The sequence below is a fragment of the Phodopus roborovskii genome, unplaced genomic scaffold, assembly GCF_943737965.1.
Source record: "Phodopus roborovskii unplaced genomic scaffold, PHOROB, whole genome shotgun sequence".
Lineage (NCBI taxonomy): Eukaryota > Metazoa > Chordata > Mammalia > Rodentia > Cricetidae > Phodopus > Phodopus roborovskii.
This window is the reverse complement of record NW_026126540.1, coordinates 27,200,321-27,227,344: the sequence shown is the minus strand read 5'-3', so window position 1 is coordinate 27,227,344 and position 27,024 is coordinate 27,200,321. Positions and strand designations below refer to the sequence as shown.

The following is a 27,024-nucleotide window of genomic DNA, read 5'->3' as shown; positions in this document are numbered from 1 at the left end:
GCCAGCCTGGTTTACAGAGTGAGTTCCAGGACAGCCAGGGCTACACAGAGAAACCCTGCCTCAAAAAAAAAAAAAAAAAAAAAAAAAAAAAAAAAAAAGCAATGAATAAATAAATAATGAAAAAGAAGATGGGAGCGTGAGGAGTTCAAGGTCAGCCGCCACTGCGCATTGAGTTTGAAGCCAGCCTAGGTGACATGAGACCTGGGTATGGTGGCATATGCTGTAGCACACCTGAAACAATTTTGCTTACCTAACTGCATTTTGGTGTCACTTATCTAATTGAAAGCCACTCCCCCACCTTTCCCAGAGGAATTTCCATTCTTAAAAAAAAAAAAAAAAAAAAAAAAAAAACTTGTATTGCATGGGGTGGATCACTGGGGGACACTGTAGACAAGTATTTAAGTACTTAACTGTGTGAGTGTTAACTAAGATATATCAGTAAACAAAAGAGTCACAGAACAAGCTCTACGCCTAAGTAAACTTGTATGAATGTCGTAGATTATACTATACGTACAGTAAGAAAAGGAAAATAGCAATCAAGAGTGTCAAGTATCAAAATTAAATAGGGTGCCCAGAAAGGTTTCTCTGGGCCAATATGAACAGAAACGCGGAGAGCAGAGTGCAAATCTTGTAGATTTCTTGAGTAAAGAGCAACGCAAGGCAGAAAGCGACAAGCCAGGAAATGGTCCAGATTCTGAGCCTGAGTAAGCAATCAGAATACTAAATGTGGAGAAATTGGATATTCATAAGCATAAAAATGAACTTAAAGCTGGACATGAATAGGAAGTGAGGCAGATCTCGTTGGTGTTTCACTGGTGAATGGAAAAGCCAGGGGATAGCTCTGAGGATGTGTGCTTTCTGTTGCGTGGACTCTGGCATAGCTGTTAGATTAGGAAGAAAAAGTTGAGGGGTGGTTAATGCTAGTGATTATAACTTTTTTTGTTTTTTACAAGGACATTTTGAGCACGAATGTGGAAGTCCCCGCCTTTAATGCTAGCAGCAATTTTAGCGCACTAACTTGACGCGAGGGAAACTGCTGCCAACCGATTTCTGCTCCAGCAGTAATGACTAGACTAATGTGACATGCACTCAGCCGGGAGTCAGCCGGTTAATCTTTAGCACCCCTTTGCGCATGCGCTTCGCCGCCGAGCCCCCCCCCCAGAATACCGCGACTGCGCAGCCGTGGTCCCGCCTTCCATGGTCACGTGCCGTGAGGGCCGCAGCGTGGCGGCGGCTGTGGCGGTAGCGACGGCGGGCCGTAGGGCCACTGGAAGGTTTCCGGTTCCGGTGTAACGTTCGGGCTCCGTCTCAGGGGCTGAAGTTTGTGAGGTGAGTAGTGGCCCCGCGCCCCGAGAGGATAGCCTTTGCTCCGAGTGGCTGGACATGGCCCAGTCCGAGTGGAGGACTGGGCGGGAATGCTCGGCGGGAAGCAGGCTGAGAGGAGTGCCCGGTCCTTTGGGGGAGCGAGTCAGAATGGGCTTGCTGGAGGAAAAGGGCGGGGGCGGGAAGGAGCAGGGTGGGCAGACCTGCCCTGAGGTGAGGAGTTCGGTCGGACTCGGTGGGGCGGGGGCCATTGGAAAGACAGACATGGAAGCATTGGCTACCAGGGCTTGTAGCTAAGTAGTGTAAGGGATTCCTTCGGAAGCTGGGATTCTGCTACCTGCTCATTCATAAGACAGCGTCCTGCCTTCCTCTGCTCCCTTCACCCCCCACCCCCGTCCCCACACCGACGATGCCTCCTCCACGCTGTTATGGTTGAACATTTGGTTAGTGGCAACTCTGGTAACTGAAACTTTTTTATCCGTTGACTGCTCGTCTGCACATTTATGAAGAATCGGGTCGAATTTGAAGACGTTCATTTGGTTGGTAGTGTAATGCTTGGGCTCACATCCAATCTGCTAATATGCTTCAACTATTACTTTGGATTTTGAAATTGCTTACGCTCTATCCTATTAATTCAATTGTAGTTAGTTGTAAGCCCCATTAAAGGATTCTTGACTGTCTTGATCACTGCTGTATGTGTCCTTAGTTATTTATTGAATGGAGTGCTATGCCAAATGTTCCTGTTTCCTAAGATAGTAAACTGAGGCTCTGGGGATTAACTTGATTGCATAAGGACAAATAAGAGTGGTGGTTAGTGTTTATACTGTTTCAGTGAGCTTTTTCTCCACTCTTGTTAGTGCTTGTGGTCCAGAAATGCTATCACAGGATAATTCACAAAACTTGTCCCTGAGGAACAGCCTTCCAGCTTCATTCAAATATATCACTGTTAATACTAAATGGTGATAGATCTTATGAGGAATTAATCTGTTAAGAATGCAGGAGCTAATTAGACTGCATCTTTCTGTTTTATGACAAGGTCTCATGTAGCCAAGCGTGACTTTGAACTCTGTAGCCAACCAAGGCTAGACCCAAACTCCTGATTCTCCTGTCTTTACCTCCTTTGTGCTGGAGTGACAGTCTTGTATGATCTAGATGTCTAAAAACATCTTGAAAGATTAATTCTCAGATCCTACCATGATACACAGCAGTGCTCAGGGGAGGCCACCTGGGGAGTTGAGGTCAGTGCAGTTCCTTGATTGCTATACAGCTATTTCAAAGAAAATCAGAAGTGAAGTTTTTTCTATGCTTGTGAGGATATTTGAGAGTTAAGGTTTACTTTTATCCAGAGGTAAGCATGAGTAGTGCTGCAATTTATACCAACTTGAATTAAGTAATAGAAGTTTGTGTGGAGAGTTTGGAGCTAATAAATAAAAGAATAAAAGTGAGAAGGGAGAGACTTGAAAACATGAATAGCCTTTTTCTGAGTTTAGGGATTTATTCTCATTAAGTCAGCTAACAAGTTCTATAGAGTGTGATATTGAATTACTGGTATATAGAATGCTCACCACCATGAATAAAACTACAAAGAATTGTGACAGCATTCTTAAGGGTTATGAAATTTTGATACAGGAGGATTGACTTGGATAAGCCCTCTTTTGCATCCCTTAGAAAACGTGTTAGGTGAGAGCTAGGTTCTAGCTCTCTAGAATGCCTTCCAGAGGAGGAGGACTAGTAAAATTGACTTCTAGATTGACTCTCTTTTGTTTCTTGCTTTGTGCTGGAATTGCTAGATTGACTCTTTAATATTATGTTTGTCCTTTGTATGACAGGGTCGGAAGTTTGAACTCATTCCTCAGACTAGGTTATTCCTGGTTTGTTTATTCTTCAGATAGCATTGATGACTGACACTGAATTAGAATTAAAACATCAAATGAGGGGGGCATAGTGGTGTACTCCCATAGTCCCTCACTGGGCAAGTAGAGGCAAGAGGATTGCAAGTGTTAAATTTTTCATGAACTACATAGTGAGACCCTATCTCAAAAACCAAAAAAAGTTGCTGGACAGTGGTGGTGCACACCTTTAATCTCAGCACTTTCGAGGCAGAGGCAGGTGCCTCTGAGTTGGAGGCCAGCCTAGCCTACAAAGTTCTAGAACATTCAGGGCTGTTACACAGAGAAACCCTGAGTAGGTACAGGAACTAGAAAAGCTAATGGGACACTGCTTCCTGAAGCTTTGAAGCTTGGCTTTTGGGGGAAACACTTCATTTTAAGAGGAGGGCAAGACTAGGGGTTGGAAATAGGGTTGGGGAAAGCATCCCTTCCTATTCTCTTATCCTGACTTTTCCGTTTTATTTCCCTTTTCTCTAGCACTTGCTTGGTTTATTTTTAGGTGAAGTATTTCTTCCCATTTGAGCTATCATTCTCCTTTTCCCCCAAATGGCTCTGTCTAAGCGAGAGCTGGATGAGCTGAAACCATGGATAGAGAAGACGGTGAAGAGAGTGCTGGGTTTCTCCGAGCCCACAGTGGTCACAGCAGCATTGAACTGTGTGGGGAAGGGCATGGATAAGAAGAAGGCAGCTGGTATGTACCTTTCTGATTCTTCTTACTTAAAGTGTAAATTCATTCCAGACATTGATTTCAACGTCCCCAGATTATGGGCAAATCAAAGAAAAGGTCAGACTAGTGAACCTCTCCCGATTCTACCACATTTTTTCATTTTGTTTTGTTTTTTGGGACAACATCTGTGTAGCCTTGTCTGGCCTGGAACTTGCTATGTAGACCAGGCTGGCCTTGAACTCATAGCGATCCACCTGCCTCTGCCTCCTGAGTGCTGGGGTTAAAGGTGTATACTACCCTCCTCACCCTCCCCCCCCCTTTTTTTTTTTTTATAAAGACAGGGTTTAGTGGTGCCCAGCCTGGCTTCCAAATCGTTATGTAGCTGAGGATGGCTTAAGACTTATGGCTCTCTTTCCTCTGTATCAGTAGTTCTCAACCTGTGGGTCTCAATTCCACAGGGGTCACATCAGATATCCTGCACATTACAATTCATAACAGTAGCAAAATTACACTTATGAAGTAGCAATGAAATAATTTCATGGATATGAGGAACTGTATTAAAGCACTGAAGCATTAGGAAGGTTGAGAACCAGTGCTCTACATCTGAAACCTGGGATTATAAGCATGTACCACACATGGCTTTTGCAGTCCTGGAGATGGAGAAAACCAGAACCTAGACAAACACTGTACCAACTGAGCAATACCCTCTCTCCTTATTTTTCCTTCTGTTATAACGGGAAAAACTTAAATATATCTTTTCCTTACTCTTTAATATTTGTGGCACACTAATAAATCAGTCTTTGACCATCATCCCCAAGTCACCTAAGTCAAGTTTGCTTAGGAAACACTGTGCAGTCAAATAGTCTGATCCGATCGATACCTTAGAGTGTGGAAGTCTAATAAGATACATGAAAAGGGACAGGGAGGTGGGTTTGCTGGTAGTCTTCTATGATTTGTTGTATAGGAAAAGTTTAAGTGATGTGATATTTATCTTTTCGGATGCAGGGGATTAGACCCAAGCCTTTGTGTCTGTCAAACAAAGTACGCTTCCAGTGAGCTACTTTCTCAGCCCTCATCTTAAACTTTGAATCTTAATTTAAGCAAATTTCTCTGGCTATACTACTTTTTGCTCCAAAAAAAAAATTGGAACATTTTACCTCATATATCAGGGTCATTAAGTATGTCAGAAATTAGGAATTACAAAAACTATTTACTTAGTTATGAAGACAAAATTTCACTATTTAGCCTTAATTGTACTCTGCCTCCTGAGTACTGGATTTAAAGACATATATTGTCATGTCTGAAGCTATTTTTACTTTATTTTTTATGTGTATAAGTGTTTCATTTACATTTATGTATATGCCCCAGAAGTGTGCAGATAGCTAGAAGAGTCAGATCCCCTAAAACTGAAGTTACAACAGACAGTTGTGAGCCTCCATGTGGGTACTGGGAATCAAACTTAGGTCTCTGGAAAAGCAGCCAGTGCTCTTAATTGATAAGGCATCTGTTGAGCCACTACAGTTTATGGTTTTAAGTTTGTGGAGGGGTATGTGAGGGAAGATAAATTTATGTGTGTGAGGGAAGGTGCCCTCAGAGGGATTAGATTCCCCTGAGGACATGGGTAGTTTTCAGCAGCTCATTCTGGATTCTGGGTACCAAACTTGGGCCCTCTGCAAGATCAGTGTGTGCTCTTAACCCTTTCTGTAGTCCCTTACCAGGAAGTTTTTAAAATGTTTTTTTCCCTGAGCTGGAGAGATGGCTCAGCGGTTAAGAGCACTGGCTGCTCTTATGGCAGACCCAGGTTCAATTCCTAGCACCTACATGTCAGGTAACGGCTGTCTAACTCCAGTTCAAAGGGATCCAGGGCTGTGTTCAGTGCTATCTACTGTCCTCCTCCGGCATGCAGCATGTGTAGTCAAGGCATAAAATTACCTTAAATATGAAGAGCAAAACCTTTTTCCCTCCTATGCTAGTCTGCTGTTTATTACATGTTTGGTATTGGACTATATACCTTTACTTTTCAATCTATGGCCTCCTTTTTCCTGTCAGATCACCTGAAACCTTTTCTTGATGATTCTACTCTCCGATTTGTGGATAAGCTGTTTGAGGCTGTGGAAGAAGGCCGAAGCTCTAGACATTCCAAGTCTAGCAGTGACAGAAGCAGAAAGCGAGAATTAAAGGTAGGTTACGGTCACTATCTAATAAGCCCAGGAGTGTTTGGAATAAGAAATGTGCTGAGCTTACCTGCTTACACTTTCACATCTACTAATAGAACACCTAGTGTTGGGGCTAGGGTTATAGCTCAGTAATAGAGTGCTTAGTGCTTACCCAAGCATGTATGAAATCCTGGGCTCAATCCCAATACTGCAACAAATAAAGAGTTAAAAACAACAATAAAATAGAACACCCAGTGTTCAAGAAGGAGCCTGAGACATTAGAGGAGTAGGATTTATATTATCACCATCCTTTGATTATGAGAAAGATTCATTTGAAATAGTCCAAGGAAGTAATTGATAGCTTTGTCCTTTCCTTTTTCATACATCATTTCGTTTCCACAATTCCCTCTTTACTACCTATAAACTGATGTAAGGACCATGGCCTAGTAAGGTGCTTCATAATGTCTCCAATGCTTCCTGACCGTGGACCTTAGTGTTGTTCATTAATAGAGATTTCTATTTAATATACTTGTAGATAAGATGCCTGAAACTGCCGTATAGTCCACCTTTGTTGTATGTGGTCACTGGCTCCCTGAGTGGCATGTGTGAAAGACTTAGAAATACTCTCTTTTTTGCCAAGTGCTTATTCTGTGGTTATTGTGTAGTCAGGGCCTTTGTACATATGAGTAGTGTCAAGTAGCTGATCTCTTATCTCAGTTCCCCAATAGAGTCCATTTCTCTGTCAGACTTCCTTTTGCCTCTCCTGGGTTTTTGATTGTTTTGTTCTGAGATAGGTTCTTACTATATAGCTAGCTCTGCCTGCCTTGAACTGTGATGTTCTGAGTACTAGGGTTGCAGGTGTGTACCATGATCAGCTTGTCTTTGTCTTTAATATGTTTTCTTTTGTTTGTGGATTTTTTTTTGTTTTGTTTTGTTTATGGGGTTTTTTATTAAAGATTCATTTAAAGTTTTTATGTATGTGTATGCATACAGATGCTCTTAAAGGTCAGAAGAGGGTTTCAAATCCCTTGGTGCTTGAGTTACAGGTGGTTGTGAGCCTGTACTCACTCTTAACCTATGAATTGTCTCTTCAGCCCTTGTTTTGGATTTTTGAGACAAGATCTTGCCACCAAGCCCAGGCTGACCTCAAACTCAGGTTTTGGCCTAGCCTCCTGAGTGCTAAGATTCCAAGCTTGTACCATCATATTCACTGTAAAGTGCTTTAGATACCTCGGATATCAGTTGCTGGTCCTAAGACACCAAAAAAAGATAAATAGTGACTTGTCTGGAGCCCGTGGCCACGTTATAGGACCAAGAAATACAGAAATTCCTTTCCCTTTGGTTTTTACAGCATTATAGGGTGATCAGAAAAATTAGACAACATCCTTGCCTGAAATCAGTCTGCAAATTAGAAGTGAGGAATTTCAGTAAATCAACCATAGATTATAAAACCTGAATAGCAGTTTTGTTTAATGTTAGAACTGATTATAGAATTTCAGACTTGTGTTAATCTTAAGAGGTATGAATAGTCCACATACCGTACAGATCAACAGAGTGAAGATTATACATATGATTGTACATGTCACTGTAAGTGCCAAGCTCACGCTGTGATTGAATTGACACAACATTGGGTGGGATAGTAGAAATGGTTTCTTGAAGGAGATAATCTAGATAGCATGGGATATGGGTCCCATTTTTGGTCCATTCAAGTCCCCACTCCACACAATATATTATGGGAGAGTCCTTTTTCTTGAACTGTAGGAGTTCCAGGAAGCGCTCGCCCCTGGCTGAGGATATGTCCTTGCAAAACACGAGCCCTCCTAGTGAAGAGGGGATGTCACCCAAAGCCTACCACCGGTGTGTACATTTGCTTTTTCCCATTGTCCCTTCCAGTTGGCCACTCTTGGTCCTATTAAATTCATTTTGCAAATTAGTCAACATATTTGAGTTCCCATTGTATGATAGAAGAAAATGTTATTGGGGAATACTAAAAAAGAAAAAGCCTCTTTTCTGGAAGAACTTAGATTTTAATTGGGAGAAAGTATTCCCTAACACTTGGCAAACAGTGTCAGCAGTATAATGTAATCTAATATGAACCAAGTTGTAAGTGCTTAAGAGGATGTGGAAGAACAGTTTGATCAGAGTGGGATGAGATGATGAGGAAAACTTCCTGGAGGAGGTGAGTTTTAGAAAGGATTTATGGGAAAGGATTGGAGGAAGAGCACTTCAATGTAGGCAGTAGCATTGGCGAAGATCTTGAGATGGGAACATTTATAAGAACATGGGGATGAAATTTGCTTGAATTGGGTAGGAAATTGATGAAGTTGGGTGAAATGGTCCAGTTGGTGGACTCTAAAAGACCCTTTCAAAGCTATGTGAAAGATTGTATCATATTCCCCTGGGAAAAACACAGGATGCTTGTAGGGTCGGGATGGTTCTTCAGTCTTTCCCCTAGGGAGGGATACAATTCTTTTTTCATCTTGGGTTCCTTTAGGAGGTGTTTGGTGATGACTCTGAAATCTCAAAGGAATCATCAGGGGTAAAGAAGCGGCGAATACCCCGTTTTGAGGAAGTAGAAGAGGAACCAGAAGTGATCCCTGGGCCTCCATCAGAAAGCCCTGGCATGCTAACAAAACTCCAGGTTAGTTAAAAGAAGCAAAATGATTTTGTGAGTTAAAACAAATGGCACATGGGTCCAAGTTCACTGTGATCTTGTTTTCAATTAGTGTTAACCATTTGGGGAAGTTTTATTTCCTACTTTATATGCCAGCAGTCCTCGGTTTGATCAGAAACAGTCCAGCTAAGGAGTATTAAAATTGTATTTATTGAGTACCTAGTGTGTATATCACTGTTTACCCAGTTGTCTACTGCATCATTGGGAAAATTAAATGAAATAATAGCCTGAGGCTTGACTATATCCTTAGAGCTTCTTCCTGGACTTCATTAGGACACAAAGGGTTTATAGGAACACCTCTAAAGAGGCCGGCACTGTTACCCATGGCTATCTTCAGTAGGATTTGAGGAGATGATAGCATGATTATTTTGAGACAAGGCTTAAAATTTAGCCCTGGCTGGCCTATGATTCCCTATGTATAGAAGAGACTGGCCTCATACTCAGAGATCTGCTTGCCTCTGCCTCCCAAGTGCTAAGATAAAGGTGTGTACCCACATGCCTGGCTGGTAATACATATTTTATTTTGTGCCTCTATGTGCCTAAGTATGTATATGTATACTGTGTGCATGCAGGAGCCTTTGGAAATTAGAAGTGTCAGATCCTCTAGAACTAGTTAAGAAATGGTTGTGAGCCACTGAGTGGGTGCTGGGAACTGAACTCAAGTCCTTTGCAAGAGTAGTTAGTGTTTTAGCTCTTAACCATCTCTCCAACCCTGCCCACCTTCTAATGTAGTAATTTGGTAGGAAGTGTGCATGCACTACTTTTCCCCCTTTTAGATTCTTGGGAGGTAAAGATATTAATGCCTTTCCAACATAATACAAGGAGGAAATGGCACAGTTCTAAATTCACTTAGTTTCAGTCACCATAATGGTGTATACTACCTCATATACCAGTCCAGCCTTGGGGGGAGGAGAGAAAGAAAAATTCTAGTGCTTAATTTTTATCTTATTTTAAGATTTATTTATCATATATACAGTGTTCTGCCTGCATGTGTGCCTGCAGGCCAGAAGAGGGCACCAGATCTCATTATAGATGGTTGAGAGCCACCATGTGGTTGCTGGGAATTGTACTCCGGACCTTCAGAAGAGCAGCCAGTGCTCTTAACTGCTAAGCCGTCGCTCCATCCTACTTAATCTTATAGGCTTATCTTTGCTAAATTTTCTTTTCTTTTTTCCCCCAAGATAGGGTTTCTCTGCGTAACAGTTCTGGCTATCTTGGTAGACCAGATTGGCCTCAAAAACCATCTTCCTGCCTCTGCCTCCCAAGTGCTGCGGTTAAAGGCGTGCACCATCATTGCCTGGCTCTTTACTAAATTTTCTAGTCTAGCTACAGTGTGTGTGTGTAGACAACTTTTAGGTCTCTAGAACTGAATGCTTTTTCATTTGGGAACATTTATGGAAGAAATTGATCTTTTCTAATTTTTCCCTCTGGAGAACAGATCAAACAGATGATGGAGGCAGCAACACGACAAATTGAAGAAAGGAAAAAACAACTGAGCTTCATTAGCCCCCCTACACCTCAGGTATTGTGTCCAGATTATTCTGAAAAGAATATTTAGCACAAAATGTGTTGTCATTCATTCACATGAGAGTCCAGAAAGTACCAACCACATTTACCTACCATAGTCATGATATGTATATATCTGTGTGCCTGTCTATTTCAAACCCTTGTATTTCTTTTCATTTCTGTCTTATAGCCAAAGACCCCTTCTTCATCCCAACCAGAGCGACTTCCAATTGGTAACACTATTCAGCCCTCCCAGGCCGCTACTTTTATGAATGATGCCATCGAGAAGGCAAGGAAAGCGGCTGAACTACAAGCCAGAATCCAAGCCCAGTTGGCTTTGAAGCCAGGGCTTATTGGCAATGCCAACATGGTGGGTCTGGCTAATCTCCATGCCATGGGCATAGCTCCACCGTGAGTATCTTTCACAGAATCCCTTATTACTTCTGAAGTTTTAGAAGTAGTAAATTAAAGGTAATTTATTATGGTACTGTATTTTTTTTTCCCCCAGAAACATTAAGTAATTTCTTACCATTTCACATTTTTTAATATATGATCTAAATACCAATTACATTTTTTTTGGCTTTGTTGAAGAATTTGTTGTGTTTATAATTGGTAGAACTAAAATAATATTTTTCAGCTAATATTGAAGGTAAGAATCAGGTTTCTGACTTACCACTCAAGAGCTTGAGCCATTAAACAATATTGAATGAGACCAGATGTTAGACGTGGGTGAGATTTAGTGGCACATACCTGCAATTCTATTACTCAGGAGGGAGAGGCAAGAAGAATGAGGTAAATATGAATTCTAGCCTAGTCTACATAACAAGTTTTAGGCTAACCAGGACTACATAGCAAGACCCTGTCTCAGTTTAAGATTGATTTAAGAATTTGGGAGCAGATGTTAGAGATGTATCCCAGTAGTAGAACATTTGACTAGCACACAGGAGGCCCTGGGTTCTTAATCCACAGTACCACCACCATCGCCACAAAAAAAAAAAAAAAAAAAAAAAAAAGGTGGGGGTTGAGGCTAGAGAGATGGCTCAGTGGTTAAAAGCATTGGCAACTCTTCCAGAGGTCACAGGTTCAATTCCAAGCACCCACATGGCAGTTTACAATTGTCTGTAATTTCAGCTCCAGGGGTTCTCTGATCCTCTCACACAGACATAACATGTAGGAAAAGCACCATTCATTGTACATAAAATATCAAAAGGGGGGCAGGCAGAAAGTGGCTTAGTAGTTAAGAGCACTTGCAGCAACTGTTCCAGAGGGTTAGGGTTTGGTTCCCATCACCCACAGGTTGGCTAATGGCATCTGTAAGTCCAGTTCCAGAGGACCTGAAAATAAATTTAAGACAAGAATTTAGGAATAAAACGAGATTAAATAACAAAGTTTTCTTCGCACTATTTTAGAATTAATTTCATTTGATTATATTCTGTATCCAGATACTCAGTTTGATCTATTTTTTGTGGATTTTTTTCCCTCAGTGCTAGGGTTAGAGCCCAATGGCAGTGTGATAGGCAAGTGCTCTAATAATGAGATATAACCCTAGCTATTTGTGTTTTCGCAGAAAAAAACAAAAGACTGATTTGTTTATTGTTTTGAGATTCATTTATTTTACATGTATGACTTTTTGCCTGCATGTATATCTATGTAGTACATGGGTACTTGGTGTCCACAGAGGTCAGAAGGGGACATTGAATTCCCTAGAACTCACATTACAGGTGGTTGTGAGCCCCAAGAAGATGCTGGAAAACAAACCCCAGCCCCACTGCTAAAGCAGCAAGTACTCTGAACTGCTGAGCCATTCTCCAGCCCCACTTTGATGTTGTAAACCCAGATTTTACTAAGCACTGATGAGGTTGCCTTCCCTAAAAGTATTTTACACAGTTGTCTTGGTTAGGCTGGTTTCTTTTGTTTCCATTGGGTTTTGCTTGCTTTAATGCTACATGTAGGATTTATTTCTTTGTGGACTTTTTTTCAGGAAAGTAGAGTTAAAAGATCAAACTAAACCTACACCGCTGATCCTAGATGAACAAGGTCGCACTGTAGATGCAACAGGCAAGGAGATCGAGCTGACACATCGGATGCCCACCCTAAAAGCAAATATTCGAGCTGTAAAGAGGGAGCAGTTCAAGCAGCAACTAAAAGAAAAGCCATCAGAAGACATGGAATCTAATACCTTTTTTGACCCCCGAGTTTCAATTGCTCCTTCTCAGCGACAAAGACGCACTTTTAAATTCCATGACAAGGGCAAATTTGAAAAGATTGCTCAACGATTACGGACAAAGGTAATTTAGAAGTTAAGACACTGTCAGCTTCCATGTTTTTAGGAATTAGATACATAACTTAAAACAATGAGTAATTAGTTTAAGTACTATATTCCCAAAATATTTGTTGTTAGCATATTTCTTTTACTGACTACTTTCTGCTTGTGTAGAAATGTTTCCCATAGACTGACAGTTGAGGAAAACAATTCAGATTGTCTTGACTTCCGGTGACAGATAGCCTGGTGTTAAAATTTACTACAGAAAATCCATGTAGTTGGGAAAGTTGAATTGAAATGACCTTTTTGTTCTCAGAGTGAGGTTTTCATAAAATTACACTAATGCATACCTGCTGCAAACTATGGAGCAAAGGAAGATAGGTAGAATGAGCGTGTAGATAAACTGAATAAAGAAATAAAATAAGCAGAATTGCTGGGGAGTGGTGGCGATCACTGATTTATCTAGGCCATCCTGGTCTGCAAAATGAATTCCAGGACAGCCAGGGCTGTTACACAGAGAAACCCTGTCTGAAAAAAGAAAAAAAAATAGATTAAAGAAAAATTTCTTTCTTATCTTTCATAAGTTATGAGTACATTGCATTAAGTATAAAGATTTTAACAAGGAGTATTTTTAAATTTGTAACTGTGACTTGCCATTTCTCAAACTTACCTTCCTGTTTTGTTTTACCTTGCTTTTAGGCTCAGTTGGAGAAGCTCCAAGCAGAGATCTCACAGGCTGCTAGAAAAACAGGCATCCATACTTCAACTAGGCTTGCCCTCATTGCTCCTAAGAAGGAGCTAAAGGAAGGCGATATCCCTGAAATTGAGTGGTGGGACTCTTACATCATACCCAATGGCTTTGACCTGTGAGTTTATTAGTTCCTACTAACAAGATGGTACATATGCGTCAAATAACACTTTAAATCCAAAGAAAATAGATAATTGCCCATACATATATTCTCAAACCTTCCTGAGCTATTTTTGCGTTTGGGGTTACTGTACCAGAATTAGAAACTTACAAGAGTGAGTCTATACAACATGTACCTACTTTTTTTATTTTTTTGGAGCTGAGAGATGAACTTAGGACCTGTCTTCTTTTGACACCTTTTAGAGTTTTACATTTTCTTCTTAGTATGTATTTTATATATGTTACATGTTTGTAAAGATCCATTTGTAGGACTGGGGACCTAGTTCAGTGGTTGAACACTTGCCTAGTGTGTAGAAGGCACTTAGGTATAATCCCCAGACCTACAAAAAAGAAAAGCTGGTAGGTGGGCAGTCGTGTGTGAGTGAGTGTGTGCTCATGTGAGGTGTGCCACTGCTTGTGTGTAGAGGTCAGAGGACAATTTTTAGAGTCAGGTTTTCCTCCCCCATTTTTGAAGGGATCTTTCTTGTTACTTCACTGTATTACACATCACATTTTCTTCCTCTAGTTCCCATCTGGTAGGAGTGTTGGGATTTCAGGTGTGTTTTGCCACAATCAGCTTGCTTTCTTTCTTTTATTTCTTTCTTTCTTCCTTTTTTTTTTTTTTTTTGTATATGCAGCAATGTTTTGCCTGAATACCTTGCAGGGGTGTGTATGTACACCACATGTTTGCCTAGTAGAGACCAGAAAAGTGTCATATGCCCTGGACCTGGAGTTATAGCTGTTTATAAGTCATTGTGTGAGTGCTAGGAATGGTCATCTGGAAAAACAGAAATGCTCTTAACCACTGAGCCATCTCTCTAGTAGTCCTCTTGCTTTATTTTATAACTAATTTCTTTTCCTTCCTTTGTTTGTTTGTTTTTGGTTGGTTTGGTTTGGTTTGGTTTGGTTTTTTGAGATGAGGGTTGAGATTTCTCTGTGTAACAATTCTGGATGTCTTGGAACTCACTTTGTAGACCAAGTTGGCCTCGAACTCATAGAGATTTGACTAACTCTGCGCACCACCACCACCTCTGTCCCTCCACCCCCGAATCTGGGATAAAAGGAGTGCACCAGCTTTATTTCTACCACTGCGGGCAGGGTGGGAGGTGAGTTAGTGAGATAGGGTCTCACTGTATAACTAGCCATGGCTGGCCTTGAACTCGAAGACATCCACCAGTCTCCTGGGTGCTAGGATTAAAGGTGTGTGCTACCACTGCTGGCATCTTTTTTAAGTATTAGTAATTGAATCTGCAACTTTATGTGGTTTTAAGTGTTCTATTACAGAGCTATAATTCCTATATCTAAGGCAAGAGTTCTTAATTGATGGGTGAAATAATGATAATCAAGCTTTATTAGCATTATCTGAGGAGCTTGTTCAGTTGGTAGAATACTACTTGCTGTTCAGGGTTTAGAACCTGAACTCAGTGGTTAAAAAGCCAGGTGTTAGACTCAGAAACTAAGAGTACTTGTTGGTCTCTCAGAGAACCTAGATTCAGTTCCCACCATCTACATGATGGCCAATAACCACCTGTAGTTTCAGCTATAGGATATCTGACTCTCTCCTCTGACCTGTAGGTGCCAGCACATACATTGGCACACATATATAAATGCATGTAGAACATTAAATAAAAACTGAAATAAAGCCAGGCAGTGGTGGCACACACCTTTGATCACAGCACTTGGGAGGCAGAGATAGGTGGATATCTGTGAGTTTGAGGTCAGCCTTGTCTTTGGAGGAAGTTCCAAGACAGCTGGTGTGAGAGCATGCACTTATGTGTGCCAGGCGTGGTATAATGGTGCATCCCTGTAATCCCAGCTCTGGGGTGGGCAGGGACAGGAGGATTCTTAGAACTTACTGGCAAGCCAGTTTAACCAAATAAATAAGCAAGGTCTAGGTTCATTGAGAGTGGAATCACCTGAAAAGAGTAAGGTGGAGAACGTTGAAAAAGGCACTCAACCTCCCCTCGGGTGTACACATCCACAACATACATACACATGAACATGTACATAGACAAAAACTATTTTGGAGAATTTTGTATCTGTTTGTCATACTGATTGATACATGACTTCAGGAGCTTTATCTTTTTTAAAAAAAAAAATTGTCAGTCAGCGTGCTTCTTAGTGACTCATTGTTACTAACAAGAAAATACGCTTGGAACTGGAGAGATGGCTCTGTAGTTAACAGTACTGGCTGCTCCTCCAGAGAACCCAGATTCAATTCTCAGCACCTGCATGGCAGCTCACAACTGTCTGTAACTCCATTTCTAGTGATCTGTGTGAGGGATCTGGCACCCATACACACAGGCAAAATACCAATGCACATAAAAATAAGTCAGGAAAAGCAAATAGGCTGCCTACCAGGGATATTAGAGTTAATACTGAGATTAGGAATGGCTAGTATAGAGAACATGTCCAACATTTTTGAGACCCTTTTTTCTCAGTTTGAAAATAATATATAACCTAAGTACCTGGTATAAGTAATATGTAGTAAATAGAGTAGAACCCATAGAGAACAGATTATTTTTTCATTGTGTCTCTAGGCTACTCTTGTTATCATCTCTACCCACATATCTTGTTTTCTCTTCTTCCTCCAATTTCAGTACAGAGGAAAATCCCAAGAGAGAAGATTATTTTGGAATTACAAATCTTGTTGAACATCCAGCCCAGCTTAACCCTCCAGGTAATGTTTGTATTATCCAATTTATTATGATTATCCAATATTATAGATTATGATTGTAGAGCAGCATTAGCCAATAGAACGTTACACAGAATGGAAGAGTTCTCTGCCTGTGCTTTCCAACCTATAAACCGTGCTATCCACACATGATTGTTGTGCCCTTGAAAACTGAGTTGCACTAGTTAAGCTGAAAGCCTTGTATTTTAAATTTTAATTAAGTTAAGTAGTATAACAATCTGATGACTACAGACAACATCGAGATCAGTTACCAAATCCAGGCCTCATCTGTAATTGGTCTCGATGGATACCACAAAAGTGGGACTTTGTCATTATGCTGATTCCACCACTTCTGACATTATTGTGTTTACTATTTATTCTGCTGTTTCGTTAGTTTGTTTAAAGAAAGGTCTCTCTTTGTAGCATTGCTCACTATGTAGACTACTGGCCTACTGGCCTGGTACTTGTAGACATCCTCCTGCTGCCTGCTCCCCCTCCCCCCCAAGTGCTGAGAGCAAAGGTCTGCACCACCAGGCCTCTTACTCTTCCCTTGCTGTGTTTTGGTTGTTTTCCTACCCTGGCTTCCCTTAGCATTGTTAGCATTAAAATCTAACTAATGCTTCAGATGCCCATTATGCTATTTGTTAATTAAATGTAAGCCTACTTGTTTGTTCCTGTGCCTGGATGGGGGTAAGGGTGTGGAATGGTGAAGAGTCTGTTGGAGACACAGTCTCTAGCCTGAAAAACTGAAAAATTGGAAATGCATGCTAATTCACTCACTTCTCCAAATCTGGAATTTCTTTGGGTGTTTCCTAGCAATGGCCACCACTAGTGTATGCACCTCAAGTGCCATAGCACTCATGTGGAAATCAGGGTACAACTTGAGAGTCACATGTTGCTGGCCCCATGTGTGGTAATTGGCTTTGTTTAGTCTTTTTTTTTTTTTTTTTTTTAAGTAAATGTCTGGTAGTTCAGTCAAAAGAGGTGTCTATAAATCCACCATCCACCACTATGGATACTTGTGATTCAGTGTTGGGATACATATGATTTAACTTGAGTAATGTGTAGTTTAAGATAGAGACAGCAGAGGTTGTAGTTGTTGCTGATTTCCGTAGTTGAGTGTCTTCAGTAAGTCATTTAGAGCATTAAGAATTTTCTCAGAACAGCTGATAAGCCATCTTTATAAAATTATGTACTCACTGAAGTCTGGCAGTGGTATTACATGCCTTTAATGCCAACATGTGGGAGGCAGAGGCAAGGTACATCTCTATAGATGGTCTACAAAGTGAGTTCCAGGCCAGCCAGGCCTATACAGGGAAACCCTGTTCCCAAAAACAAAAGTTAGCTGGACATGATAGCACATGCTTCTGTAGTCCTAACACTGAGGAGGCTGATGTAGATAATCACTCCCACATTTGAGGTAACCTGGGATGCATAGAAAAACCCTGTCTCAAACTAAAGAAAACCAAGAATGTTATGTAGATCCTAAAGGATTCTAATACTTTCTTTCTCTCAGGATGAATTGAGATAATGCCATAGTAGCAAATTTACTTGGCAATAGTTCCAGTAAGTTCACAAAAATATATTGAGACCGTAAGATAAAGGACAGACATCCTTTGTTCGAAATGTTTGACACAAAAGTGTTTCAGATGCTTATTTTTCTTATTTTGAGATTTGCATAGCATTTGAACATTTCTAATGTGGATTATTAGTAATAGTCAAGAGGTTTTATTTCAAGGGCAAAGGTAAAGTATTTGATGCACAAGTATGAGGACTGGAGTTTGGATCCTTAGTGCCTGCATAAATTCCCAGCAGGTGTGGTGGCCTGTTTGTGGTTTCCCTGAGGAGGTAAAGATGACCCCCCTGAGTTCCAGTATATAAAGTAGAGAGCAATCAAAGATACCAGTTTACTTCTGGTGTACATACACACAGCATACACATATGGATATGCATGTGTGTCTGCACACCACACATATACAAAAATTAAATTTGTGAAGCTTCCTGGATGTCTGAAACTGGGAATGTAATTCAGTTGATAGAGTGTTTACCATGTATGCTTTAACCCTAGACTGAATCCCCAGCTCTGCATAAACAAAGTGTGGTGTCACATACTTTAATTCCAACACTCAAAAGGTAGAGAGACAAGAATATTAAAAGTTCAAGGTCATTCTCAGATACAAGCTGAATTTAAGGTCAGCCTGGGATACATAAAACCCTGTCCAAAAAACATTATGGATTTGGCGTATTTTAACCTATAATACAGGTTAAAATCAGGAATTTAGCTTGGTCAGATTCTATTTAACCGTCATAAGTATGTATCTGAGGAATGTGAGATTTTGTTTTGCTTTGTTTTTTAGAGACAGGGTTTCTCTGTGTAACAGTTGTGGCTGTACTAGAACTTGCTTTCTAGACCAAGCTCGACTCGAGCTCAATGAGATCCACCTACTTCTGCCTCCTAAGTGTTGGGATTAAAGACATGAACCATCACCATTCAGCTGTACTTTTTTTTTTTTTAAAACAAATTTATTTTTATTTGGGTCTGGGGATGTTGTGGGAGTAGTGTGGGTATGTATGCATACACACACGCACACACGCCGGGTGGTGCTTTTGATGGCCAGATCCCCTGGAACTGGAGTTTACAGGCATTGTGAACTACAGATTATGGGTACTGGGAATCGAACTTGGGTCCTCTGGAAGAGCAGTAAGTACTCTTAACTACTGAACCATCTCTCTAGCCAGAATCCTTCCACAGAATTCCCCCATTGAGGTGTTGTTTCTATAGTGGTTAGCATAGCTTCATTCCCAAGACAAAACTTATTGCTATGCGGGTCAGTGATTTTTAAATTGTATTCCATGGAAATAACAAAGTTCAGAAAGTAGGATTTGAGTGAAATTCTAGAAACTTTTACTTCTCCAATTCCTTACCTGTTTACACATTGTATTTGGTGAAAGTAGTCAACCATTTAAGGAAAAACAACTTAGAACATTATTTTTCAGAGATTGATACTTAACATTTAGTAAAACATAACCAAATTATCCCTCTCACCACTTAGTAACTAATGAGCCGAGCACAGTTATGAACGCCTGTCATTCAGCAGTTTTGAGGTGGAAGCAGTAGGTGGAGTTCACGGCCACTCTGGGCTACGAAGAAGACTGTTTCAACCTCCTCCCTCTGTTCCCCTATGTGATGGAGACTTACCCAAATCCTTCTGTGATCTTAAGCTTTGGTAACTCGGTTTCCTTTCTCATAGTCGACAATGATACACCAGTTACCCTTGGGGTATATCTTACAAAAAAGGAACAGAAGAAACTTCGGAGGCAAACGAGGAGGGAAGCACAGAAGGAGCTTCAAGAGAAAGTCAGGCTTGGTCTGATGCCTCCTCCAGAACCCAAAGGTATGTGTCTACTGGCCCTGCTACCATGAAGTCAGTCAGTCAGTATGTCTACCTTTTTGCACCTAGAGGCACTTTAAGTGGCTGGGGTGTTTTTGTTTTTCTGAATCATTCACAGGTTCTTTCTTTCTTTCTTTCTTTCTTTCTTTTTTTTTTTTTTCTCTGTAATCTATGCTGTATTTCCTTGTGACAGATCAAGACATTCTATTAGAGAAGTCATTTAGGACTTATTTTTAAGAATTATTTGCTGTACTGGTTCCCGCAGGCAGGCAGATCTCAGAGGTTGGGGCAGCCTTGTCTACAGAGTGAGTTCCAGAACAGCCAGGGCTACATAGAAAAACTCTCTCTAGAAAAAAGCAAACAAAATCATGAAGACAATAGTTATAGTATTTATGGAATTTTATACATAATTCTTAGTATATAGACAGGCATGATGGTACTGACTGGTGATCTTAGGACTTGGGACTGTGAGGCCAGAAGATCTCATGTTACAGACTAACCTGTATTACACAGGAAGTTCCAGGCCTGTCTTACTACATAGTGAGACACTATCTCAAAAAAAAAAAAAAGTGGGCATGGTTGTGAACACCTTTAATCCCAGAAATCAAGAGGAATCATAGGTTGACGTGGTCTATGTAGTGAATTCTGGGTCAGCCATGGCTACATAGAAAACGACCCTGTCTCTAACAACAACAACAAAAAAAAACCTTTTCAAAAACAAACAAAACAAAAAATACAGAGCTAAGCTTGGTGATACTCACATGTCTTCCCAGTACTTAAGTATCTGGGGCTTAGGAATGGCAAATTTGATGCCAGCCAAGGCTGTATAGGGAGACCCTCTCTCAAGAAAACAAAAATAGCCAGGAGATAGTGGCACACAACTTCGAGGCCAGCCTAAACTACAGATGGAGTTTGAAGGCTAGCCCCATAGCTACTGAGAAACCCTGTTTCAAAAAAAAGGGGAAAAGAAAAGAAAAGCTAGAGAGATGGCTCAGGGTTAAGAATACTGACTGTTCTGGAGAGGACCTAGCTTTAGTTCCCCCAGCATCTAGATGGCAACTTTGTACCATCTCTAACATCCCTCGTCAGTCCGTAAGCATGCACACAGGGTGCACTTACATACTCACAGGCAAAAGATTCATATACAGAAAATAAAACTGAAGTCTTGTTGGGGAGAGTTTCTGTATATCCCTGGATATCCTAACCTGCTTTGTAGAGAGATCAGTCTGCTCTGCCTCTGCCTCCCAAGTGCTGAGATTAAAGGCATACACCACCACTCCCTGGCTTATAAGGTTTGGGTTTTTTTAATGCTGATAAATGAGAAATAAATGTTTTTTTTTTTTTAATGATAAAACTATACTGAATTTTTTAGATGGTTTGACCAAGTGGGATTTTCAAGGTAGAAATTATTGTAGAAAGTGAATTTGAGCAGAGATTTGAAATAAGCAGTGTTTGTGAGCAGAAAACAACAACAGAACAGATTGCCCTACCTAGAGAAATAACTTAGGAGATTAAGAGATTGATTGTTGTCCTTTCTCCATTGTAGTGAGAATCTCAAATTTAATGCGAGTATTAGGAACAGAAGCAGTTCAAGACCCCACGAAGGTAGAAGCCCACGTCAGAGCTCAGATGGCAAAGAGACAGAAGTAAGTGTGGTGGGTTGGGTGGGACCCAGGACACTGCCTTTCCAGACCCTCGTGGGGTCCATATTGAAGGGAGGGGAGAGTCCTCTGTTGCTCTCTCTTTCCCTTAGCCCTGCCTCTGATCTGCAATGCCTTTCTCACTTGTGGATGTCCTTCCTGTCACGACAGAGCGCACGAAGAGGCCAACGCTGCCCGAAAACTTACAGCAGAACAGAGAAAGGTCAAGAAAATTAAAAAGCTTAAAGAAGATATTTCACAGGGGGTGCACATATCTGTGTATAGGTAGGTGTCCATATAGGCAACTGCCTCCAAATTTTTTTCTTTTTTGAGACAGGGTCTCTACATAGTCCCAGCTGTCTAGAACTTAGAGATCTACTTGCCACTGCCTCCCCAGTCCTGATATAATGGTGTGCTCCATCATAACCCAATGCTTAGGGCAGAATCACTGTAGCCTTTAAAACATACCTACCACATTATGCATCCTTTGTGAAGTATAAAATGCCTCATTCCTCTAGAAAGCATTAATTTTTGTTTGTTTGATTGGTTTTTGTTCTTCAGAGGGTTTCTCTGTAACAACTCTGGCTGTCCTGAGCTTTAATTTTTGTTTTCTTCAGTATTCTGTCTTTATCTTGATGGACTGTAGTAGGCCTTCCCTCCTCACTCCAGAATATATTTGTACCCTGGAAATATATATTTACTTTTGTTTCTTCATTTTATTCTTTTTGTGTGCCTTCTATTTTTTAGATGCACTTACTTCTATTAACTACTAATTCTCGTTTTTTTTTTTTTATTAACTAATTCTTTATCAGAAGTAGTACATTATTATGAAACTAGTATTTATTCAGATTAGAACTTTGGACCAAGTGGGATGATACAACACATAAGAGAAGCAGGACAGTTTCAAGTTGGAGGCATCTAGAGGGGACAGAATTTAAAGGTTTTTGTACTCTCTGGAACAATGAACTTATAAGTACTTTGGATGATAATAAGTACCTCTTCTTCATTCATGGAGTAAATTCTAACTACAATGCTGAAACATAGTACAAGTACTTGGGAGGCATATGCCGGCAAATCTCTTGATCTATATAAGTTCCAGGCCAGACAGACCTACATAATGAGACCCTGTCTTTAAAAAAAAAAAAAAAAAAGGAAGGAAGAAATGTATTTACAAGAGAGTAGAAATATAGTTCTGTATTTAGGTCTTGATTGTTTAGAAAGATGAACATTTTAGATCCTTCTTTATTTGCCATTCCATTCAGACAATTTTGATGGTAAACTGAAGACGTAACTAAAATTTCCCTCCTCTAGAGTTCGAAATTTGAGTAACCCAGCCAAGAAGTTCAAGATTGAGGCCAATGCTGGGCAGCTGTACCTGACAGGGGTGGTGGTACTGCACAAGGATGTCAACGTGGTAGTAGTGGAAGGGGGTGAGTGTGCAGAGAATCCAGAGAAACTGTCACTAGACAGCCCTGACCCTAAAGTGATTGGCATTGTGGGGAGAGGGAGAGGGAGAGAAAGAAACTGATATGTGTCTGTTTCTGTGTGTGCTGCAGTAGAAGGCCACACTTTGGATCCTGGGGTTAGTGCACCTACTCAGTATTGTCTGAGCATTAGACAAGCTCAGAGGTTCTTTCTATTGTGTCTTTGCAACTCTCAAACTTCTCTTTCTAGGCCCCAAGGCCCAGAAGAAATTTAAGCGTCTCATGCTACACCGGATAAAGTGGGATGAACAGACATCTAACACAAAGGGAGATGGTGAATTGGGGTTAGACGGGATTAAATGGGAGCGCTGTGGGAGGTGGGGATAATAGTTCTTCTATTCCTCTTTCACCCTTCCTGAAATTCTCTAGTGTTTCAGACAGACTTACTCGATTTTGTTTTGTTAGGTGTTGTGAGACAGCGTCTCACTGTATACCTCTGGCTGGTCTTGAACTTCTAAGATCATCTGCCTCTCTGCTTTCTCGGCACTGGGGTTAAAGGTGTTTGCCACCCTGCTCAGCTAGGCTGACTTACTTAGACAGTACAGCTATATGTTTACGCAGTGTTTATTGCATTATCATACAAACTAGTATTAAAAATTAATTTTTTACATATCCTTTAAGGATTTTCTCCCAGGTGGCTTCCCTCTCTGCCTTGGTTATAAATTCTGGTTTCAAGAGTATACTTAAAGTCAGCAAGCTATGAGTTCATGTATACAGTATGTATCCCATATTATTTAGTCCTTTGGGGGGATTCGAAATAGGGTTTCTCCATGAAACAGTCCTGGAACTCATTCTATGGACCAGGCTGGCTTTGAGCTCATAGAGACTTGCCTCTCTCTACCTCTCATGTGCTGGAATTAAAGACATGTACCTAGGTAGTCAAAAGTTTCTTGTTAGATATCACACTGTGGTTCGCACCTGTAATCCCACCACTTATGAGGATGTCCTAGGAGCTCAAGGCCATCTTGAGCTATGTAGCAGTTTTAAAGCAGCCTAGGCTACATAAGTTTCCATCACACACACAAAAAAATGTTGGTGTTTTTATTTGCTCCAGCTCTAGTGTTATCTACCTGTAACCCCAGCACTCACAATATGGAGTTAGAAGGTAGGAAGATCTTGGGTTTGAAACCACTAAGGAGATATGGACTACATATCCAACCCCTCCTCCCAAAAAAAATATTTTTTTTTTTGAATTTTTGCCTGTATAAAAACATTTTTCAGAAAGCTGTCTTTGAACAGGAGAAGATACTTTGGGTTTTGTTGTTTTGGGGGCCTTTTTTCCAGGTGTTTTGTTTGTTTTTTCAAGACAGGGTTTCTCCGTAACAGTCCTGGCTTCTCTGGAAATCTCTTTGTAGACCAGGCTGGCCTCGAACTCACTGAGATCTACCTGCTTCTGCCTCCCAAGTGCTGGGTGGGATTAAAGGTGTATGCCACCACCACCTGCCTCTTATTGTTATTTTGAATCAGGGTCTCAACTATGTAGCCCTGGTTGGTCTGAGACTTTGTATATAGAACTATCTGGCCTCATATTCAACAGAGATCTACCTTCCTCTGTCTTCCATCCAAGTACTAGGATTAAAGGCATAGACCATCCTGCTCAACCACAGAACATATACTTTGGAGCTAGAGCTGGAGTTTAGTGGTTAAACATTTAACATGGTAGACCATGTTCAAGGCCCTGGACCTGGACTGTGGGATGGGGGTGGGGTGGTGAAGAAAGAAAAGCTTGTAATCCCAGCACTCATATACTGAGTCAGGAGGATGGTCTCAAATTGAAGGCCAACTCGAGCTACAGGATAAAACCCTATCTTTAAGAAATAAAAGAAAGAAAGAAAAGGAAGAAAAAAGCTGGTTGGTGGTGGCACTCTCCTTTAATTCCAGCACTTGGGAGGCTAAAACAGGCAGATCTCAGTGAGGTCCAGCCTGGTCTACAGAGCGAGTTCTAGGATAGCCATGACAGTTACACAGAGGAACCCTGTCTTGAAAAACAAAAAAATAAAGAAGAAAAAAGCCAGGTGATGGCACTGTCCTTTAATCCCATCACTTGGGGGCAGAGATAGGTGATCTCTGTGAGTCAGAGGCCAGCCTGGTCTACAGGGTGAGACTCTGTCTCAACAAACAAAAGAAAGATTGAGTTCTTTTGTCTTTTTCAGATGATGAGGAATCTGATGAAGAAGCTGTGAAGAAAACCAACAAATGTGTACTAGTATGGGAGGTTGGTAATCTTTGTAAAACACTAAAGTAGAAAGTTAGCTAGAACATTTAGAGCAGTTTTTAGTACATACCAACTGGAAAGTGTGTTGGAAAATGCTGCTGTTAAGAATACAAATTCAGAATACACATTCTCAATTAGAAATTACATATTTCCAAGTCTGGATGTGAAAGGGGAGTAAATTATATTTCCCCCCTCTGGGTGTAGTGAAACATGCACTAGATCTAAGAATCTGATGGTGGACAGGTGGGCCTGGAAGTGTAGCTCAGTACCAGAGTGCTTCTCTAACATTCATTGGAATCCTGAGTTTGATCCTCAGCTCTGCAGCAAAACAAATAGGTTGCTGGCAAAGTGTCAATTAGCTATTCGATCTGAGTCAAACAGTATCAGATTTTATTGCCTTATCTATGAAATATGGGTGTTATTTGGTGTCCCTGATTTGTTGGTATACTTGAGAATAAATTCAAACAGGCCCCAGTTTAACTCCCTACACTCACATTGGAGGTGCTTACAACCTCCTAACTCCAGCTCTCTACCCCTTGGCCTTGATAGGTACTTACCTTCACATTTTTCTTATTTTTAAAAAAGACCGAAGAAAAAAAAGATATCTTTTTATATATGAAAGCTTTGCCTGCATGTATATATGTATGTATCTACATCACATGCATGCCTTAATGCTTGTAGACACCAGAAGATGGTGTCAGGTCCCCTGAAATTGGAGTTACAGATGGTTGTGAGCCACCATGTGGGTGCTTGGAATAGAACCTGGGTTCTCAGCCAGAGTAGTAGTTTTTTTTTTTTTTTTTTTTTTTTTTTTTTAACCAGGTGGTGATGTGCATATCTTTAATCTCAGCATTGGGGAGGCAGAAGCAGGTGAATTGTGACTTCAAGGCCAGCGTGGTACAAAACTAGTTCCAGGACAGTGAGGGCTGTTACATAGAGAAATCCTGTATCAAAAAGTCAAACAATTAAAAATTAAAATAATTATTATTTTTTTTAATTCATTTCTATTTTATGTATGAGTGTTCTGCATGTATACTGCATTGCCAGAAAAAGGCGTCAGATCATAGTCTAGATAATTGTCAGCCACCAAGTGGTTGCTGGGAATTGAACTCAGAACCTCTGGAAGAGCAGTCAGCCCCTAACCAGGCTGTCCTTGAACTCATAGAGGTCCATCTGCTTCTGCCTCCCAAGCCCTGAGGATTAAACGCCTGGCAGGAAAAAGTTCTTAAGGCTGGTAATGTTACTCAGTATAGCCTGCTTGCCTTATGTGGCTGACAATATAGGGTCAATCCCAGTACTAGGGGCAGAAAAAGGTGTTTTAGTCTCTGGTTCTAAAAACAGTAACAAAAAAAAACAAAAAAAAAAAAAAAAAACCAGAAATCCATATATATAACCATGCAAATATCTGTAACATGGGGTTATAATTATTTTATCATAGACTCATATTTCAGCGAGTCATGTTGCTACACAAATGTTAATTAGGTCTCTCAAAAGAATAGTATGTCAGTACATCTTGAATCCCAGTGCTCAGGAGCAAAGGCGGGGGAATCTCTGTAAGTTCAAGGCATGCCTGGTCTGCAAGAAAAAGTTCCAGGATAGCCAAGGCTACATAGAGAAACCCTGTCTCAGGGGGCAGCAAAAAAAAAAAATGTCTTAAGTAAGTCGAAGTGGTAGATTGCTTGCCTAACATGAATAAGGCTCTAAGTTAATTCCCAGCACTGGAAATGGGGGGTAAATTAGAAAGCTTACTAAAATTCTTGTCTCCTGACATGATATTGTATTAGGATGCTGAGGTAGGATTTCTAATTCAAAGGCAATGTGGGCTAATAGCAAGTCATTGTTTTCAAATAAGTAAACAATAAGATTTTTGCTTCTTACCTAGGGTACAGCCAAAGACCGGAGCTTTGGAGAAATGAAGTTTAAACAGTGCCCTACAGAGAACATGGCTCGTGAGCATTTCAAAAAGCATGGGGCTGAACACTACTGGGACCTTGCACTGAGTGAATCTGTGTTGGAGTCCACTGACTGAGACTACTGCTAGCCCTTGTGTCTCCTTTGCCTTTGTTTCCTCGTCTTCTCACTCTACTTCCCGACCTTCCCCCACCTTGAGCGTGTGATCTCAGAACTGTGCCAGGCAGTGGTTGGGGCAAAGAGACTACCTTGTTTACCCAGTCAGCCTGGTGCTACCCTTCAACCTGTATGTGCATATGATTAAAGAGTTATTTTTAAATTTA

The 27,024-nt window shown here is 40.8% G+C and overlaps 1 protein-coding gene across 4 annotated transcripts; it reads left to right on the top strand.

Annotated features, from left to right (window-relative positions):
• Positions 1–1,171: 1,171 nt before the first annotated feature.
• On the top strand, positions 1,172–27,024 carry Prpf3 (pre-mRNA processing factor 3). 4 transcript variants are annotated; one of them, XR_007835406.1, is made up of 16 exons: positions 1,172–1,329; positions 3,712–3,903; positions 5,929–6,059; positions 8,530–8,676; positions 10,148–10,231; positions 10,406–10,626; positions 12,197–12,503; positions 13,178–13,344; positions 15,986–16,065; positions 19,311–19,454; positions 20,998–21,097; positions 21,263–21,376; positions 22,403–22,521; positions 22,766–22,859; positions 24,729–24,790; positions 26,673–26,749. XR_007835406.1 is itself a non-coding variant. In XM_051198725.1 (16 exons), the coding sequence occupies exons 2-16, from the start codon at positions 3,759–3,761 to the stop codon at positions 26,817–26,819; spliced, it is 2,052 nt and encodes a 683-aa protein (XP_051054682.1). In that variant the 5' UTR covers positions 1,172–1,329; positions 3,712–3,758; the 3' UTR covers positions 26,820–27,024. The 4 variants fall into 4 exon arrangements, 3 of the variants coding, with proteins under 3 accessions (XP_051054682.1, XP_051054683.1, XP_051054684.1); XM_051198725.1 differs by having other exon boundaries at positions 22,766–22,849; positions 26,673–27,024; XM_051198727.1 differs by lacking the exon at positions 1,172–1,329 and adding an exon at positions 7,797–7,892 and having other exon boundaries at positions 3,885–3,903; positions 22,766–22,849; positions 26,673–27,024.